The sequence below is a fragment of the Hyposmocoma kahamanoa genome, unplaced genomic scaffold (genome assembly GCF_003589595.1).
Source record: "Hyposmocoma kahamanoa isolate Upper Pololo Valley unplaced genomic scaffold, ASM358959v1 182, whole genome shotgun sequence".
Taxonomy (NCBI): Eukaryota; Metazoa; Arthropoda; class Insecta; order Lepidoptera; family Cosmopterigidae; genus Hyposmocoma; species Hyposmocoma kahamanoa.
In genome coordinates this window covers 6,998,379-7,020,325 of record NW_020653713.1, presented here as the reverse complement: position 1 = coordinate 7,020,325, position 21,947 = coordinate 6,998,379, and the positions used below count along the sequence as shown (strand labels likewise).

At 41.9% G+C, this 21,947-nt stretch overlaps 1 protein-coding gene across 1 annotated transcript; it reads right to left on the bottom strand.

Moving 5' to 3' along the window:
* Window positions 1–1,290: 1,290 nt before the first annotated feature.
* LOC113226139 lies at window positions 1,291–21,876 on the bottom strand. The gene is made up of 9 exons (XM_026458668.1): window positions 21,851–21,876; window positions 21,401–21,564; window positions 20,312–20,410; window positions 16,644–16,806; window positions 13,883–14,093; window positions 3,748–3,876; window positions 2,975–3,330; window positions 1,719–1,821; window positions 1,291–1,635 (listed from the first exon to the last, which is right to left on the bottom strand). Exons 1-9 carry the CDS (start codon window positions 21,874–21,876, stop codon window positions 1,291–1,293), a joined length of 1,596 nt encoding a protein of 531 aa, XP_026314453.1.
* Window positions 21,877–21,947: the final 71 nt, after the last annotated feature.

Below are 21,947 nucleotides of genomic sequence, written 5' to 3'. Positions count from 1 at the left end.
GCTCGACAACACATCTTTAAGGATAGCAGTAGCACTGAGATTGGGAAGCAAGGTTTGTGAACCACACCGCTGTGTGTGTGGGGCTATGGTGAGGGAGGACGGACACCACGGTTTGAGCTGCCGAAGGTGTGCGGGTCGTTTTCCCAGACACCATGCCATTAATGACGTTGTGCGACGGGCGATGGTGTCGGCTAATGTCCCTTGCGTGCTCGAGCCCCCGGGCCTGAGTCGAATAGACGGTAAAAGGCCGGACGGTTTGACATTGGTTCCTTGGCGGAAAGGTCGTTGTCTTCTGTGGGACGCAACATGCGTAAGTACTTTTGCTGCGTCCCACATAAGACAAACTTCGCAGATGGCGGGTTCCGCGGCGGAAAGTGCCGCGAAACTAAAACACGCGAAATATTCTGCCTTGGAGCCTGTGCACGACTTTGTACCGGTCGCGGTCGAGACGGCGGGGCCTTGGGGTTCGGAAGCTCGGGACCTATTTAAAGAGTTGGGTCGCCGACTCAGAGACAGGGGCTGCGATCACCGCTCTGGGTCATGGTTGGTTCAGCAGGTGTCCATTGCTGTCCAGCGAGGCAATGCTGCCAGTATAATGGGAACTTTTGCCCCGGGCACGATACAGGGCGGGATTTCTTTTTAAATTAAGTATATTTCTCGTGAATCTCACTTTTTTTGTATTAGATTACCTATTGACGAAGCCTTGTGCTGATCTTTAGGTTATACATTTTATTATTGTTCATAAATGCATTTTGTAAATTTTGGAATAAATGAATTTGAGAATAGTTACAATCTAGTTACTTAATATAATAATATTTCAATAATCAACAACCAAGATTTCTGATGCAGCTAGAGAGTAGACTTTTGTAACGTGCAACCCACGCGTAAACAAAATAGGCGCTACGAGAACGATTTGCCGAAAACTTGTCCGCTCAACTAAAGTCAATAATTATGTTATAAAATATATATTATATAATAAATTCCACACACGAAATAGGCGCTTTGTGGTCGAGTTGCGGATACCAGCGCGTTGCACCAAGTACCAAGTATATAATAAATTATTAGTTATATATTAAATATATATTAAATATTATTAATATTACGTAACATCACGACAAATAAGTTATGGTCGACTTTAATTAAAATTTAAAATTCTCTAAGCCCACTACTACTACTTTTGTTTTGTTCTGTTTATTTATAAGGGTGCTCCCTCACCGAGAACATTATCCTGTAATGTAGACTTCAATAATTTATGTCATTGTGGTTAACTATTTTGGCCTAAGTTATTCCTTAATAATAAATTGAAAAAACTAATGCCATTAGGTGGGTTAAGTAAGTAGTCCCGAGATAAGCGGCGATACTAACCTTGTACAAAAAAATATGTCCAGCTGACATGGCCGCAGCGATGAGCTCACGACCAGAGGGTGAAAAGACTACCCGCGACACCGACTGGTGTGTGAGGCAGACAGACGCAACCTTTACCAGATCACCGCGGCCCTCCTCGCGCTCCTGCCACTCTAGCAGAGTTAGTCCATAGTTGAAACCGCATAAAGCCTCGCCATACACAGCCAGTAACGGGTCCACTAGACTCGCTGTGAATGATATCTCGCTTCCGTCGACGTATTTCACCAGCACCTGCCAACACATCCCAAAAAAATTTGTCAACAACTACCCCTAACAAAGGCTAGTAAAGTACGTACGATACGAAGTGCACTGACCAGCTTTGCGGACATTATCTCGTAAACGCTTAACGTTCCATGATCGTTCATAGTGACAACGTGTTTGAAATTTGGGGCGATCATTTGAATCTTCTCTATGCTCCTGAAATTGCATTTAACCGTTAATAGAAAAGATTAACTTTTCTATTAGCATTACAGTGTTTCGCTTTGAAGGGTACCTAAGGATTCTGGTCAAATTACAGGCATATTATATGGGGCTTTTCAACTTATGTCTCAAGGTGACGGGCGCAGTGGCAGTGTACCTCAGACTTTGCGATTTAAAGCTCTGAGTGGCACTGCAATTGTTATAGACAGGCGTGTCGGTTATCACCAGGCTTTTTAATGACTTTTTCACGCAAGGTTAAAACTATTCTTAAGTCTTGTAGTCTGAAAAATCGCACTTTCGAACGAAAGACAGTCATTAAGGAACTGGGTGTCATCCATGATTCAAAGCTGATCTTTGATGCTCTTATAGATGATGTTGTCTCCAAGGCTACTAGTCTCTTGGATTCATAATGCTTAACTCAGTCTGTTTCTCCAAGCCAAGTACTTTACGAATATTATATTGTGCATATGTTCGTAGTATGTTAGAATATGCTTCCCAAATCTGGAATCCGAGATAGCAAGTCTATATCGACAGAATTGAACGAGTCCAAAATAAATTTATTAAATTGTTATGCAATGAAATGAGTAAGTCTTATAATTCATTCGACTACCTACGTCTCTGTAAGGATCTAAACCTATTACCTCTAAATATTCGCTGAAAAATCTTTGATATCGCGTATATTATTAACATCATAAACAGTAATGTTGACTGTCTCGACCTATTGAGTGATATTTCGTTTAATGTACTTACGTGTTCTAGGAGACACTGTCATCTTTAGCTACTAATTATAGACAAAACAGTTTTCGATGTAGAGCTAGCAAGAGCTTGGATAGTGCGCTGAACAATCATGACCTGGATGTTGATTCATATATTTAATTGTAATGTTGACGCGCTAAAGCGTAAACTGATGGACATTTTATTTAATTTTATTGAATAATTCGTGACTGTTGACGCTGGTATTGGGTTGTTATATTTGTAAGTGCATGTTGTTAACAAATACTGTTTATTGTTCGTTTGTTTGTTTGGTGGAAACCTGTAATTGGCTTTATGTTTCTTTCTCTGTTTTTATTAAATGATTGAAGTTGTTAGTTTTCCATGAATAAATAAATAAATAATAAAGTCATAATTATGAAGGCTGTAAGGCTGTTACCGCTGTTTGTACGCTTGCAGCCGCACCTCGGGACAGTTGTCATCGGGCGAAGCAGGCGCAAGGAGCCGCAAGACCCGACCTGCACGCGTCCACATAGCAGCACACTCTGCGCTTGCGCTGCTCAAGAGCCTCTCGGCCACATCCAAAGCCACCTCCGATGCACGTCGACGATGAAAAGTCTCACTCTCCCTAGTCGCTTTTTCCACAATCGTAGTACTCTTAATTCCACCTTTGACACTTTGTTTAGATTTAGATCCGTCAGCCTTCTTTGCTACCTCGTCTTTTACGACTTCCTTATCGCCCTCCAGTGATCGTATCCATACTATGCTCCAATCATTTTCTACTTTTTTGAGCCACTGAACATAACAAAGTGTACTAAGCTCAAAATCATCGAGATGGAACAAGGGTTTATAAGTGTTAAAATTAAATTAAAATATACTATATACTCTACTGTTTTACGAACCTTACAAAGATGGATTTAATGTGTTAAGAAGGCGATCCCGAAACACTTCTTTCATTCCAAGAATTTACACTAACAATTTTGCAAAAAAAATCAAGGTAAGTCCTATAAGTAAAGTTGTAAGTATGTGGTTCGTAAAACGAAAATAACGACCTAGGTATCGACGGAGATTATGGCAAGATTTTCATAAGAGTGTTTTTATTACGTGTACGAGACAAATTCGTCACCTCGATGCTTTACCTAGCTAAGTACAATAAAATGTATCTTCTAATGTTAAATATCAAGCCTGACTTAGATATTGAAACTTCCTTACTCTGATATTGCGGTCTGGTCCGTATAACAGAATGCCGTTGCCGAAGGCACAGATGTGCGGTGTGTTTTCACCTTTTATATCCGCTTCCCATACCACGTTGGTCACCATGTTAATGCCGTCTGAAGTCACCTAGATGACCATTGTGTTCATATACTCTACGGATATTGCAAGTAGGTACCTACATAAAAAAGTAATTATTTGAAGATTTTGTTACTCACAAAAGCCGAAATAGACAACCCTGGCAGCTGGCTAACCTATTAAGCCTTTACAAAAGCAAATACCTTATGCCTGCAATCGGCATGCACTTTACGCGTGTACACATGCTGGTTATCTCACATGTGCTACTAGCAAGTAACTATGTTAACTACGTACAGTCGATGCTCTAAGATGCCTGACCCATTAGCCGACCTTTTGGTCCCGAGAGCCTTCTTACTACAGAAAAGTGTTAAGGAATTCCAACTTTGTGGTTGAAAACTACGACAGTAAAGGTCAGTTTCTTAAAGCGTCTTTAACTAATTATGCAATCTAGAAGTCACACCAAAGTTAATTTTACGGCTCACAGTTAAAGGTTAAGTTTGTCTAACACTAATTTCACACTTAATGCAGATTAAGAACCAAGTGGTTGGTTATTATATTTTTTCAATTTAACCATCAACTATTTCCTTATAAGTTGTAGGTACATCAAAAGAAGCGTTATTTAATATTCATTTTAATGATAAAATAATAAAATGATTGTCAAGGAGAAAAATCAAAATTTATCATAAAATAAAAAAGTGACAAAATAAAAACAAAATTTTTTAATTTATAAAAAATGCAATACAAAAATACAAGATTTTTTATAGTTTTAACTAAAAAATATTGTAGTAGTGAAAATTATAAAAAAGCTATTAAATAAGTTTTTTAATAGTCAGTCGGACCTCCTAAGGCATTAGCGACTATTCTATAATAGCGTGGTAGTATAAGGTTGTCAATTGTCGCCTGTGGAATAAGACACCATATTCTGGAACGTGAAAGAAGCTCTTCTTCTGTGTGTAAATTTTGAGGAAGATTCTTAAATCCTTTTCTCCAGCTTAAATCCCATACATGCTCAAAGGAACCGAGATCGGCTGCTGAGCAAGCCACTCTAACAACGTTATACTTATCGTACTCGTGGAACATAATCATCAATAGCCCTGCAACGCGTGTATGTGCATTATCGTGCATAAACATGATATCTTGGCCGAGCTGCTGTCGGTGAGGGATTACCAGGAGTCGCATAACATCGTCGCAGTATTGTTCCGCATTCAAATTGCCTTGTATCTAAACGAGATCAGCTCTTCCAACTAGACGAATTCCAGCTCGCACCATTATCGTTCCACCTTGGTATAGATGAACTTCCTGAGGATTCTGGAGTCAACTGTTTTTTTTTTTTTTTTTTTTTTTTTTATAAAATATAGGTGCGCATTTGACCTCCATCTCACCTGATGGAAAGTGACGATGAGGTCGACGATGGAGCATGCACACCTAAATAATGCCTATTCACTCTCGCCTTGAAAAGGTCCAAGTTATAACGTTCAGGGAACAAGTCTGCAGGCAGGGAATTCCACTCCATAGCCGTTCGCCATATAAATGTGGAAGCGTAACGCTTCGTGCGAATCTTTGGAATATCCACAACATAGGGGTGGAACCCAAGCCTACGCCTAGTCCCCCGGTGATGGAAAGGGGAAGGCGGAATTAAATCATGTAATTCCATCGCACACTCTCCGTGATATATCCTGTAAAATACCGATAAGCAGGCAACTTTACGGCGGTGTTCAAGGCTCTGCAGCTTCGCCTCCACTAATTCCGAGTCACCTATAAGCCTCTTGGCACGGTTGTCAATTGAATCCAAAGTGGCCAGTTGATATGTCGCAGAGCCATCCCAAAGGTGGCAGCAGTACTCCATGCACGATCGGACTTGTGCTTGGTACAGCTGGAGCAACTGTCCCGGTGTAAAGTACCGCCTCACCCTGGAAAGGATCCCAAGCTTCCTTGCTGCATTTTTGGCCGTGGATTCAATGTATCTGCCGAAGTTCAAATTGGACGACAGGTCCATTCCAAGTAGCTGGAGACAATCGGCTATCGGTATGGATATATCACGAAAAGTCGGAGTCAGCTCAAAGGGACTCCGTTTTGTGGAGAATAGACACGCCTGCGTTTTGGTAGCGTTAAATTTGACAAGATTGGCATTGCCCCAATCGGAGACTGCCTGGAGTGTCAAATCTAAACGGCTAACCATGGACTCTCGACAAGACTGGATTTCCTCTCCACTGACCCTTGCATTGGTCAAGTACCTATCTACAACTGTGCTGTCATCAGCATACGCAAAGGTACCTGGAATTAACATATCATTGATATGCAGCAGAAAGAGAGTTGCAGACAGTACGGAACCCTGAGGAACTCCGGCATCTATCGCCATATGTTCGGAAGAGTAGCCTTCTAAGACCACTCGAATCGAACGTTCGCTCAAGAAATCCGAGATCCAATTGCAAAGGTCAGTGGGAAGCCCATAAGAGGGAAGCTTGCTTAAAAGGCTTGCGTGCCAGACCCTGTCAAAGGCTTTAGAAATGTCCAAAGACACTGCAAGTGCTTCGCCTTGCTTTTCTATAGCCTCGCTCCATATGTGACAGGCATACACAAGAAGATCCCCAGTAGATCGCCCTCGTCGGAATCCGTACTGGCGATCACTGAGGAGATCGTTGTCTTCAAGGTACGATAGGAGACGGTTGTTGAGTACACGTTCCATAGTCTTGCAGAGTATGGAAGTGACTGAGATAGGTCTATAGTTGACAGGGTCAGCTCTGCTTCCCTTTTTTGGTACAGGTTGCACGTTTGCAAGCTTCCACGACCTGGGAACTACACCAGTCTCAAGTGAGAGGCGGTACAGGCGTGTGAGAACAGGAGACAACTCAGGTGCACAGTTACGCAGGACTATTGCTGGAATTCCATCTGGCCCGCTAGCTTTATTCACGTCTAGATTTCGCAGAGTTCTAAGTACCTCTTTTTGGCGTATGCGAACTGGCGCCATAGTGCAGCCAGCCTGAGGTAAAGTAGGTGGTAGGGTCCCTGCGGCATCTAGACGCGAATTTTCTGCAAAGAGTGAGGCAAAGAGATTCGCCTTCTCTTCCGCAGTATGAGCCAGCGAACCATCCGGCCTCAGCAGAGGTGGCAAAGATGGGCGACAAAAGTTCGATTCGACCGCTTTGGCCAGGGACCAAAAGGATTTGCTGCCTGCTGGATAAGAGGCAAGCTTGGCTCCTATGCGGCGCACATGGTCGAACTTGGCCCTACGTAACATGCTTTTGCACTTCTTGGCGGCCTTATTAAAAGCTTTCTTCATGTTCTGAGTACTCGGAGTTTTGCGTAGTCGAGCATCTGCCCAAGCTTGGTACGCGGACTGTTTACGTGCTTCAGCACAACTACAATTAGCGTTAAACCATGGACGAGCTTGGGGTCCATTGGGTACATCAGAGTATGGAATGTAATACTCCATACCCAAACGCAAGACCTCGACTACAGCATCAGCACAGCTCGACGAGTCTCCTGAAGTAAAGCACGCCTGCCAGGGATATGACGCAAAGAAATGGCGCATTTCGTCCCAATCTGCTAACTTGTATCGCCACACCCGTCTCATACCACTAGGGCCCTGATCGGGTGGGGAGTATACGGATACAGTTTTCACCAGACAATGGTCGGAAGTACCCAGTGGGGCCTCCACAACCACAGAGTATCGGTCCGGATCAGTTGTCAGCAGAAGGTCCAAGCAATTAGCCGTATGGGATTCAACATCTGGTATCCTAGTGGCGCCACTGACAAGCTGGGATAAGCTTAGCGTTAACGCAAGTTTACGCGTCTCTCTCCCAGCGTGATCGGTCTTCTGGTATGGGAACAACCATTCTTGATGGTGTGCATTAAAGTCCCCCAGAATGACTAGTTGCGCCGCTGGGTACCTATGCTGAATCTCATCAGACGTCTCACTTAGATATTGGAACAGCTTGGTCGTCTCCTGATCTCCACTGTGCGATCGGTAAACACAGCAGTACACTATTTGTGTAACTCCTGTGTCAACCAGAAGCCATAAAATTGAAAAACTCGGTGCCTCAAGGTTCTTGAGACGCTTGACACAGATGTCATCGCGAACGTACACACAGACTCCGGCACGAGGTACGAACCTGTGCTCCAGAGTATACCCGGGGTAGCTGAGGTACGCTGCGTCAGTCGGACATCTGATCTGCGTCTCTGTGAGGAACAGCAGCTGCGGTTTGTCGGTTTCAAGGTGGTAGTGGACCGAATCGAGATTTGAGTGCAGACCTCGGATGTTAGTGAGGTGCACTTTTAGTGGGAGGACGTGCAACCGCTGTGTATACTTTTTTCCATTTTTAAAGTTTTTCATTCTGTTTTGGAGAAGTGAATAGGCAGGAGGAAGGCAGTTGAACGAGGCACTGCGTCGTGTTCAACCAAGCAGCAGACTCATACTGCCACACGAGGTTACAATCGGCTTGGAGACCGCGGGGACGCCCGAACCCCCCCGGAGATGGCCACCTAGTCCTCCCTTCCGGTCGCCAACCGGCAAGGTGGAGCATTCCGGGATTTTTCGTTGGGTGGCGGGGCAGCCTTTCACGGGTGGCTTTCCCGCTACTTGGGCCCCCAACTTCCCACGGTCGGCCAGCGGTGCACCGTGCTTCGGATCCCGCTAGCCTCCAGAACCGAGTGCTCAGTGTGGCAGTACAAGCAGCTACAACTCGCCGTCAGACGCAATGCAACTGTTCAGACCCGACCTCCAAATTGCTACCAGCGTCTCGCAAAACTCGCACTCTTTTTAAATCTGGATGAAACCCGAACCAAGCCTCGTAAGAAAAAAGCACACGCGCCCACTGAGTTTCAGTCCAGTGCAAATCTGCGTTAGCCCGCCATAAACCACGTCCTCGACTTCCAACGTAGAGCTGGAACTCTAAGCGATCTCCATGTATGGACTGTAATCTGTATGTAATCTTTGCCTAGCAGTTTAGCCACTAACAACCACTTGCTGCAGGGACGGCAGTCTTTCTACCAGTTGTGGAGATGCAATATGGGGCTTGCTTACAGTATTTTGTATTTTGTATTGTATTATGTTTATTTTTTTCAAAAAACAATCTTGTCTCTGGATAGTGACCCTGCATCTTCCTCAGTGACGTTCGGTTACATCTGCTGTAGCCCTCTAGTGTGCTCACAATCGGCAAATTACGCTTGGTTGCGAGTTAACAGCGGATGCAACATCACACAGATTGCGTCCAGATACCGACATATCCACAGTCCTAAGAATCTCGTCCCGTGTTAAATGATGATGTAACATGACGCTTAAAATCACAAAAGTAATGAAAGCAATGAAAAATTGTTTAACACAAGATAAACAAACATATAGTAATCATAAACTCGCAATTGCTTACATTAGAAAAACCTGTGCGCTACATGACACCCATATAGGGTTTTCCCTCCTAATTTCAAAACGCGTTTGCTTATTGTTTTATTTTTTTTAAATTTCGAACCACAATTTAATAGAGTTTTTAATCGACTTCAAAAAAGGAGGAGGTTCTCAATTCAACTGTTTCTTTTTGTATATATGTTACGCAATAACTCCGGTATTTAGAATAGAATAGAATATGTTTATTTGGCATCACAATCACAAAGAAAAACAAAATACTTAACATATTTACATTATTAAGGAAAGAACAAGAGACTAATGCTAAATTAACAATAAATATGTGTTAAACATTAACAAAAACATGCGTTGATAACGTGATGCCATGCCTGAAAACATTGTGCATTACAGGTGGTTCCACACTAGGCTAAGCCTGTCCTGTGGCGACCCTTTTACGGTTTCAATTTAATAATCCCGGCGTTGCATAGCGTTACACGTTGCATTACTCGTTACGTTACGATTATATTTTACAAATAATAAGAACTATTAAAGAAGTGTCTATTAAATCCAACATAAGAATAGAAATTATTATAGATAGTAATAAGTAAAATAGCATTTGTGAACCGATTTTCATGATTCTTTTTTTGTTGGAAAGAGGGTTACCATGTGTAGCGGTCCTATTTAATTTTGAAGAAAATCATCCACCCCTGAGGGTGGCTGTTCACACATGAAGATTCATTTTTATAGATAGCGCCTAAATTTTATTATAAGGAGCAATTATTTCAATGGTTGATTTTGCTATTCTCCAATTAAAGGCGTTTTTCTCTCAATATACTTGAGTACTGAGAGTTGATTTTTATTATCTCTTGTGTCAAGTCCCGTATAGTGGTGAACTAGGGAATGAATCCGGATTTGCGCACTTTCCAGTAACCGATTTACAATAAAACTTGGTAATTCTACCTACTTTTGAGGTCGGTTTTTTTAGTACTCTGGACTGAGATTATTATAATTTACATTTATAATTTTCAACGGCTAGTACTTTTTCTAAAAAGAATACCTATTGAGATGCTATTGAGTAAGTTAATAACTGTTTTGTTCCCTAGACTTTGTTGAGTAGTACATCTTAGGGCATCGACTGTACACAATGACTTATATTTTGATATATACATTCATGAAACTCGTATTGACATTTATATTATTTTGAATAACAAAGTTTTATTAGGTAGATATAGATTTAAGGTTTTCGTGGTTATTCACTAAATGATTATCACTAATTTCAGGCTTCGTATCACGGTATGACTACTTTTTATTTTCCCGATATTTCGGAACTGTTGCACGCTCCATGGTCACGGGTTAACTGGATGGCGGCAGATGGTACAGCTTTAAGAGCAGACATATCTGTCTACCCTCTTGCGCTGTCGACGACTACTGCCTTCATCGCGATTTGTTGTGGTATTACCATTGTCACTCACTTTTTTCCCACAAGCCACACTCACTGTACACACACGCAAAAGTGCACACGAGGTGTTTTTGTTTTTATTACTGCCGCACTAAGGACCGGATTCCATGCACTGAACAGTTTAAAACCATCATCACGGTTAAACGTTTTGTACTTCGTGATCTCGATGGCTTCTCGTACCAACCGTGGTATACATATAGTGACGTTCTGTCGACAGTACCTGGGGGCTATGCAACTCGATCCAGTGGTTAGTATCAGTCTGTGTGAGATGTTGTCCTATAGCAGACTTCTGTGCTTCATTGTTTTTTACTGCTCGGATGTGTTCCTTCATACGATCGACAATTGTTCGTTTAGTCTGACCGATATACGAGCTCCCACAACTGTAGTTCACTTTATAGAAACCCGGTGTTTGTAAAGGAAGGTGGTCTTTTGGTGAACGTAGTTTTCCTATTTTGGTTAAGGGGTGAAAACAGTTTTTATGGAAAACTTCCTTAGCAACCTGCCTATTTTATCTCTCACCCTTTGTAAAGCAGGGCAGAAAAACTGGTAGTCTCTGTACGTCAATTTGCTTCTTCCTTTTGTGTATTGGTTTAGATGTTTTTATTTCGTATCCATTCTGTCGGAAAATCGTCTTAACGTGCTCCTGTTCCTGTGACAGGTGGTGTGTATCACAAAGATCACATAAGCTCTATTGGTTAATGACCTGACGACCGAATGTAGGTGTTTTGGGTGATGATGTGAAGTGGCATGTAAATATTTATCTGTGTAAGTTGGTTTTCTGTACACAGAATGACCAAGTGAACCGTCATGTCGGACTTTGACCAATACATCCAAAAATGCAAGCGCGCGATTTTTCTCCATTTCACAAGTGAACTTCATTTTGTTATGGGTGTTGTTAAGACGTGCTAAATAATTTTGTATATGTTGCTCCTTTCCTTCCATTACGCAAAAAACGTCATCGAACTTCCATAGTTTTATTATTGATGGTGCTGACAGAATGGCGGCGTAATCATAGTGTTCCATCCAAATGTTGGCAACAATGGGAGTAACGGGACTACCCATCGCTACACCATCAATCTGAATGTAGTATTGGTCATTGGACAGGAAGTAGCTCGTGTTTAAGCAATGTTCAAGTAATTTAGTAATCTCCATTGGGAGATTGCAATGCACTCCTTTATTGGTACGTGTGAAAAGAGACTCAACGTCATAACTAGTCATTGTCTCATTCTCATTAAATGTAGTACTGTTTAGAATCTCAATGAAATGCCTGGAGTCCTTTCCAAAAGAGGTCGTTGTGACTACTAGAGGTGTAATGGTACGCTAGCTTTGTGGACCTTTGGCAAACCATAAAGCCTCGGCGTTTGGATAATACGTAGACGTAATAGTTGTTTTTCATTATCAACTGGGATAGCGCTCCTACATTCAGCAACAATGGCATCCGTATGTCGTTTCACTCTGCCAGTCGGGTTGTATGTTAGATGTGAAGCTTTTATTTTGCGTAGACGAGTGTGTCGTAAGACTACAGCCACGTCTGGACGTAGGGTTTCAGCATCACTAGCTGGTATCCTATTACAACACCACATATGACGTTTTCAAATGGAATGTGTGTGAGGGTAGACGCGAAATTCAATCCTTTTTCCAGGACATTAATTGCTGGTTCAGTCAGTACCTAGTTAGACAGGTTTATAACCGTTCGAGTTCCTTCCGAGTTATCATGCACGTACGTGTCGGGTGTTGTTTACTAATCAAAGTAAACAAGTAGCTCAGCAGTACGCTGCGCTTGTAGAAATGTAACACGATCACATAACTCAAAATCATTTTTACTTAACCGAACACTGCACTCCAAATGTAACAAATATAAATCACTCGACACTTTTTCAAACATGTAACGGTTCTTAGGTTTTCGCGATTGTTACACATAGGAAATGAAACTATACTTCCGGATTTAAATCGCGTATATTTGTTTTTTCAAACAAACCGACGTTTCGGGCCCTTTACAGGTCCCATGGTCACGGTGGACTGATGGTGTCTGCGACAGTAATCATGTGGCAGGGGAACTTCAGCATATAAAGCAAGTCCTACATGCGAATAAGTTGAAGATTCTACGCCAATGCCGCAGGCCCCGTGTGAAACCACCAACAGTCGAGCGAAGACCTGTCATCTTACCTTACGTGAGAGGTGTTACAGACAAGATTGGAAGAGTCCTCAGGTGTGCATCTATCAAGACCTATTTCAAGCCCGTGAGGAAGATTTCTCAGTTCCCGAGACCCGTGAAATGTAACATCCCCTTACAGGATGCAGGAGTTTACAAGCTTGACTGTGAGTGCGGTCTCTCTTATATTGGACAAACAAAGCGAAGTATTTGTACCAGCGTCAAAGAACATATAGCTGATGTCAACCACCGTCACGTAAACAAGTCTGCAGTCTGCGAGCATGTCATGGATAAACCTACACATTCAATGAAGTTTGACAAACCCCAGGTCCTTGCAAAAGAAGTCCGTTATCAACTCAGGATGCTGCGAGAGGCCATTGAAATTAAAAAACATCCTAATTTCAACAGGGAAGATGGTTTCTCAGTACCACCATCTTGGGATCCAGTATTTCCTCTAATGAAAAATCCCAAACAGACATAAGACTGCAGTACTAATTAATATGTTTTAGTTTATTCTAATTTCTATTATTAATTAATAATAAATTGAACTTAATAAAAATTCATTCAATAAAATAATTTGTAAAACTTAATGTAGCGTAAATTGGAATGTTTTCTTTGTAAAATTAAAAATAAGGTATTTAATTAATAACTATGGTAACTATAGTGAAAAAATAGGAAAAAATTATTTGCATCAATATAACTGGTTGATATAAATAGACATAACTGGTTGAAGACCGTACCACCTCAGTCAACCGTGACCATGGGACCTGAAAAGGACCCGAAACGTCGGTTTGTTTGAAATAACAAATATACGCGATTTAAATCCGGAAAAATAGCTTCATTTCCTATATGTAACGGTTATTACGTATCAAACGATGAAGTAGATTAATGCTCGCTTTATGCATGATGATGAAGGTAGTAGACGTCGACAGCGCAAGAGGGTAGACAGATATGTCAGCTCTTAAAGCTGTCAACCGTTCCGAAATATCAGGAAAATAAAACGAAGTCATACCGTGGTAAGAAGCCTGAAATTAGTGATAATCAGGTAGGTATAGGATTACGTTTACGTCAGAAACAAATCTTGTTTACGTAATTAAATACTTCTTACGGCGTAAAGGTTGGCTTTGGAGTCTACGGCGTAGAGCGCGCCGTCGATGGTAAAGCAGACACCGACTAGCGGCGGCGACGACACCTCCCAGCCCGTGACCTCCTCCTTGGCGCGCTTCATCATCAACGTGTGCTTGTAGCAAGGCGTCACCTCCCACACGATTAGCCCCTCGCCCCAGCATTCGCACACCAGTGGGTGTGAACGACTCGGCCTATACATTCCACACACGTGATTGAACTAAATTTTGCCTACCTAACTATATGATACTTCCGCAGTGTAACTTATATTACGTGTATATACACACTGCCACACATCAAGTAATACACACTGTCACTTTTGTGTATGCACGCATATGTTGTACCATGTAGTGTACAATTACCGCAAAGAATTTTGAGAATGTGTAATTTTCTAGCTGTGCTACCTGTACACGTACTACCTCTCTAAATTAGAATATTATACAGCGTGTCTTTTTTTACCGGAACAGTATGGGAAAATCCGAAACTATGGGAGATACAGGGAATCTGTCTTAGGAACCATTAAGTATTTTTCGTGAAAATAATTTTGACATAGTCAATTTTTTGGTCAAGCGCGAGATTTATGTTGATATATTATACAAAATTAATAACCCCGATGATGGTCCGATGTTTTTCTTCCGATAAAATGAAACTATTCTTATAAGACATTGAGTCTATCAGCACTAAAAAAGAATTTGTCAATTTTATTCTTTTTTTTGCACGAAAAATTATTTTATTAAATTTGACCAACTTCTGCTGTCCTGATTTTTTCTTCCAATATAATAAAATGATCCGTATATGAAACTGAATTGATCAGAACTAAAAATTAACAATTATAGAAAAATTATCACTTTCTATGGACAACTCATACTTGATCAAAAATTTGTTTATACCAAAATAGGTTTCAGAAAAAAAGACAGCGGTTTCTAAGGGTCGTATTCCAGAACTTTACTCAATGCTCAAGTCAGGACTTGAGTATGATTTAAAGCACTAGAAATCATATTCAAATCCTTGCTATTAGGGTCGTACTTCCAGTGCTTGAAATCATACTCAAGTCCTGAGTTTAGCATTGAGCAGAGTTCTGGAATACGACCCTAAGATTCGTATTCCAGAACTCTACTCAATTGCGACGTGTCGCAATTGATTTAATTGCAATTGATTTCAATTGAATTGATTTTAATTGCAATTAATTTTTTTAGTTGTTCTAAGAAACAATTGAAACTAACAATTAAAACCGAAAGTACCGAATTAAAGTATCATTACGAATATGGGTTAGGGGGCCGGTTGGGGGGCCGGTTGGGGATTCGGTTGGGTGTCGGTTGGGGGGTCGGTTGGGGCGTCGGTTGGGGTATCGGTTGGGGGTGGTCAGGTGTGAGTGACCTACCCCCTAACGCAACTCACGCACACACCCGCTCACCCACCTACTCACCCACCCACTCACCCGCTCACCCACCCACACAAACCCACTCACCCACACCCTCACCCACCACCTAACCGACTGCCACCAAACCCACGCCCTAACCCACCCTCTAACCCACACCCTAATCCACCCCTACCCCACCCCCTAACCCACCCCTAACTCACCCCCTAACCCACCTACTAACTCACCCCTACCCCCCTAACCCACCCCTTACTCGTCCTCTAACCCAGCCCCTAATCCACCCCTAATCCACCTCCAAACCCACCCCTAATCCACCTCCTAACCCACCCCTATTCCACTTCCTAACCCACCCCTAACCCACCCTCTAACCCACCCCCATATGCCCTATAAATTTATCATAATTGTCAGTTTTAATTGTAAGTTGTTAATCAAAAACACTGAAAAAATTAAAAATTGATTAATTGTTAATTGTAGATATACGCGATTAACGATTGATCAATTGTTAGTTGCGAGAACCGCAATTAACAATTAAATTTTGCCCAACTCTGGTCCCAGTTCTAAAAACAGTCTGTACACCTATATTTAGGGTCGGCGGATTAGCACAAAAGTCAAAAAAGTGCTTCATTATTTAATATATAATTATATATTTTTTTGTATTGTTTATAATGTTGGAAGATATGAAGAGAATGATAAATTTGAAAAAGACGTCACTGGAATTTAAGTTACAAATTAATGAACTAACAAATGTCTTTCAGTCAGTTTGACTTACGTGCTTTAGTCGGTAGATTTATTAAATATTTAATAATAATAATAATAATAACGCACACACTCAACATGGCCCCGCACTAGGGAAACCCTGTGTCGCGGGTGCCATGGACACACACATAGACAACCACAAATTACACTCACGAGAGAAATAAATGTAGGCCATACAAATATTTCTCCCGACCCGGGAATCGAACCTGGGACCTCTGCGTGGCAGTCCGGCATGGTAACCGTTCGGCCACAGAGGCAGTTAAAAGTATTAATTTGAATGAATGATGTTATAGGAAATGAAACTATTTTTCCGGATTTAAATCGGTCACGGTTGACTGACTTGAGTCAACCGTGACCATGGGACCTGTAAAGGGCCCGAAACGTCGGTTTGTTTGAAAAAACAACTGTACGCGATTTAAATCCGGAAAAATAGTTTCATTTCCTATGAGTAACTATCGCAAAAACCTAAGAACTCGATATGAATGATGTTAGTTTTTACTTATGTGCTTTAGCCCGCCGACCCTAGATATACAAGTGCCTTTTTATTGCCTAGTAGACATTTAGCTATCAGATACAGCTCTTTCAATTACAGGTACTTAAGAACACTTACATATAAATTTGCCGGCGGCGTCTGACGCCGGTGGGTACGCAGATAAGCCGCTGACAGGAACGCCAGCTCCACACGGTAACCAAGTAGTTGGGAAAGCCGCTAAAGCCCGCCACCAGGTCACCCTCCAACACGCACAAGCCTTTGTAACGATTCACGTCGACGTCTGAATAATTTAGGAAATAACATGGATTCCATAAGTACGTCAAAATTAAATTTAAAAAGTTATACTAAGTAGTTAAGTTTAATACAGTTTAAAAACAGGTACATAAAGTAATTTCCTTTAATTTTATTACGTGATCTACAATTATTTTCGATAACTACGATGTATCAAAGCTAAATCAAGGTTTCTACAACTATAGAATATTTTTCTACTACTTTTCCAACTTTTCCAGCTATTTTTCCATTCTAAGTTACGTTAAAATTGGTAATCAAAAACGGATTGCATTAAAAATTTACCATTCATATAGCATTAAGGAAATATAGCATAAATCATGACAAAAAATTAATTCTTCGCGTAATTCGGTTATAATGTAATTTGATTAAAAGTATTTAGTCAGGTTATCGTAAATAGTTTCCAAAGGTCAGAAAAAACAATGAAGTACAAATCAGTCACAGCATTGTACAATAAGGCAAATATCAAGCAGGGTTGTTGCGAATATCAACATTAGCATCAGCATCTGGTGATAATCCGCATAAATTAAAATTTTTTATTACGATACCAAGCGACGGGACGAACACGTCGTGCGCCTGATGCTAAACGACACACCTATCCATAACAGTTGCAGTGCCACTTAGACCTTTAAATCGTAAAGAACTGAGGGTGACTGCCACTGTGCCCGTCACCCTGAGAGATAAGTTGACTAGTCCCATGTGCCTACAATTTCACCATGCATGATGTTGATATTCATTGCGATCCGAAATATTAGGATCTAGCGCTGCGCCGGCGCGCCGCCGCCGCCAACAAATGCAATCGGCGCGACGTTCAGTTCGATCAGGCGCTCCGATTGTACGCACGCGCACGCTTCTTTTTTATTAAAATGTAAGTTCGCATTTGACCTCCATCTCACCTGACGGGAAGTGACGTTGGTGTATGCATACCTAAATAATGCCTATTCACTTTCGCCTTGAAAAGGCCCAAGTTATAACGTTCAGTATATAAATGTGGAAGTGTAACGCTTCGTGCGGCTCTTTGGAATATTCACAACTTAGAGGTGGAACCCAAGCCTACACCTAGTCTCCCGGCGATGAAAAGGAGAATGCGGAATTAAATCGTGTAATTCCATCGCACACTCTTCGTGTATATCCTGCAAAATACCGATAAACTGGCAACTTTACGGTGGTGTTCAAGGCTCTGCAGCTTCGCCTCCACTAATTCCGAGTCACCTATAAGCTTCTTGCCACGGTTGTCAATTGAATCCAAGGTGGCCAGTTGGTATGTAGCAGAACCATCCTAAAGGTGGCAGCAGTACTCCATGCACAACTGGACATGTGCTTTGTACAGCTGAAGCAACTGACTCAGTGTGAAGTAACGCCTCACCCTGGAAAGGATCTCGAGCTTCCTTGCTGCATGTTTAGCCATGGATTCAATGTATCAGCCGAAGTACAAATTGAACGACAGGTCCATTCCAAGTAACTGGAGACAGTCTGCTATCGGTATGGATATATCACGAAAAGTTTTGTGGAGCATAGACACGCCTTTTTTTATGGGGGGAAATCTTTATAGATATCCTTGAGTCCAAGGAGACTCAGGGGTTATGTGGGCACTCTCCCTCCAGACTGGAGGGCCTACCCCACTAAACCCCCCCCCCCCCGGGTTTTGCTCTCGCCGGTTGAGTCGGAACAGTAGGAAAATATTAGACACGCCTTGGTAGCCGCGTTTCGGTAGCGTTAAATTTGACAAGATTGGCATCGCCTCAATCGGAGACTGCCTTGTGTGTCAAATCCAAACGGCTAACCATGGACTCTCCACAAGACTGGATTTCCTCTCCACTGACCTTTGCATTGGTCAAGTACCTATCTACAACTATGTTGTCATCAGCATACGCAGAGGTACCTGGAATTAACATATCAATGATATGCCGCAGAAAGAGAGTTGCAGACAGTACGGAACCCTGAGGAGTCTATCGCCATATGTTCGGAAGAGTAGCCTTCTAAGACCATTCGAATCGAACGTTCGCTCATGAAATCCGAGATCCGATTGCAAAGGTCAGTAGGAAGCCCGTAGGAGGGAAGCTTACTTAAAAGGCTTGCGTGCCAGATCCTGTCAAAGGCTTTACAAATATCCAAAGACACTGCAAGTGCTTCACCTTGCTCTTCTATAGCCTCGCTCCATATGTGACAGGCATACACAAGAAGATCCCCAGTTGATCGCTCTCGTCGGAATTCGTACTGGCGATCACTGAGGAGGTCGTCGTCTTCAAGGTACGACCGGAGGCGGTTGTTGAGTATACGCTCCATAGTCTTGCAGAGTATGGAAGTGACTGAGATAGGTCTATAGTTGACAGAGTCAGCTCTGCTTCCCTTTTTCGGCACAGGTTGCACGTTTGCAAGCTTCCACGACCGGGAGCTCAGTCTCAAGTGAGAGGCGGTAGAGGCGTAGACGTGTGAGAACGGGAGACAACTCAGGCGCACAGTTACGTAGGACTAGTGCTGGAATTCCATCTGGCCCGCTAGCTTTATTCACGTCTAGATTCCGCAGAGTTCTAAGTACCTCTTTTTGGCGTATGCGAATTGGCGCTATAGTGCAGCCAGTTTGAGGTAAGATGAGATCCAGACGCGAACTCTTTGCAAAGAGTGAGGCAAAAAAATGCCTTGTCTTCTGCAGTATACGCCAGTGCCGGCCTCAGTAGAGGTGGCATAGATAGGTGACAAAAATGAGTTGGTGACTTTATATTGAAAGATGTTTTGTTTAAAAAATTAATTTGTCAACTTCTAGCGTCGCCATTTTCACTAAGCCTACACAATACGGAAGCGTGTGCATGCGTACGATCGGAGAGCCTGATCCAACTGATAAAAATATGATTACTATAGAAAATACGTTATTTTATTTTTTCTTTCTTTTTAACGGTTTTACTAATAACGGTTTTTGTAAAAACAAGCACCGTTATTCAAATTCGCTTTAGGATCACGCTCGCGTCGCCGAAATGCCGCCACCGCCGACACTTTGTCGTCGGCGCGCCGCCGCCGGTTGACCTATAATCGGCGCTCATATGTACTAGGATCACAGTTTTATGTTTTTAAATTATAATATTATTATACGTTCAATAAACTCTCTTTGTAAACTAATTACTTTATGAGATGCAAGTACAGTGAAGTACAAATCACATGTGACACTGGACTTTGGACCTTTCTTATCACAAGTGACGTAGAGTTCTAATTAAATCTAAGTGTGAAGCTTGACGTACTCTTGACGCTGTAGATACTGACTTCTGTTATAATTGCGCAAGTAATTATCATAACTTTCACGACCACAACTTGTGCATTTGGCAGCAACCGACGAAATAGAACTCTACATATATAAAAACCATTAAGTTACATTTAGTCTGTCATCATGTTGCAAGTTTTCAAAGAGCTACCTATCTCTAACACTGACAACGTTGATAATAGATTCAGCATTTAAGCTCCCATTTCAAAGCCGAAAAGTAAGTTATGTCTTCAAAATAACACACCTTTTAGTTCAGCCAGATTTGTGAACGTTGGATAGCTCATGATGAATATCCGAGGATGCTTGACTTTCTCTGCAAACGCGAACATAAAGGACCTGTGACCTGCCACACATAGAAAAGGTCCTTATTTAATTCAAAGTATACATCCAGACTAGTGTTACACAAGAAGGAAAACCTAAAAGATCTCGACGATTAACATTACAACCACATTTTCGTATAATAACCCTTGGTATAATAAAGCAGTTTTGCAATCATATTGTATTACTCTGAGTAAAGCCACATGTACCTACAGTGCTTCTATTTTCTCAATGTCACCCGGCAAACTTCGTGTTTCGGCTGTCATCAGGTTTTATTCAATTGCCCTTTAGTACAAACCGGACGTTTTCAGCCGATTTCGAAGTATATAGAGTTGCTATTACATTTTTTATTTATTATACAATGGGAGGAAAGCCGCTAAAGTCACAGGCACGACATAATTTAGGCTGAACTCACACTGGTGCAGAGTCTGAGATCCCGGTGCACTAATGCGAGCGTTCGCGCGTCGACGCTTCGACTCTGCGCCAGTGTGAGTTGAGCCTTCGAATGCCATACGTATTCAAAATCACGTACATATGTAATGAGCACAATTCCATGTAAAAAAACAACGTCGTCTGAAAGGTGAGTTGGTGAGCACCTTAGGGCCTGCGCAAAGCGGCGAACGGCGGTGGGGAGCATCGAAGAGAATTCTGTGCCTGTCAACGCACACTGATGGGAGATATCCCTTATGATACTGCAAGCATCCGCTGGAAAACCGCGACATCCTCAGACAAGCCCCCGGTCGCTCTACGCAACAACTACGCAGTCGAAAAGTCCCCGGTGTCTTCAAACACACACCAGAGAATTTATGGCGCATATAATTTATACCTTATTCAATTGAAATAGCATAAAATAACTCATAAATTTAATATCTTCCCGTCCGCCAGTATGCGCTAACCCTTACTGGATCTTATATAAAGAGAAACGTGTTATGTGCCGATATATTATCGAAGTGGGAGCGAGAAACCACTTTTCAATTCTCGCTCCCATTTTCAAGTGTCTGTGACAATTACGCACCGGCGATCACGTCAACGCCATCACCAGTCTTCTGGCTGTTGGCGACGTAGACCAGTTCTGTGTTGGTTTTCATGTTGATGAACATGATGTAAATATCGTGCGCCACTGCCAGCACATCGCGACCAACAAATGCCATGGAGTCCAGCCGCTGCGGGATCACCCATCTGCGAAATGATATTTTCAAACGTCGCTTTTGCAAGTGGGGTGTAGACGAAACCAAATATATTTTCAAATGTCGTTTTTATAGGTGGAATGCGGACACAATTATATCTTTATGCAATAGATTTGCATGCCCAGTGGTGCGACTGAGGGTTAAAACTGCGTAGTGTCTACTTACAGCACTGCCTAAATAAGTAAAAACGGTCGCACACTTTTAATCTTAATAATAATTATTATTAAAATGAATCGGCTGTAATTATTCTTATTACACCTTTTTCTTTATGTACCTACCTGACTTTCGGATTGAATTCTCCCATTGTTTAGAAGATAGGTAGGTAACTATTACAAAACAAAAGTACAGAATAAGAAGTCATTCACTATTTATTAA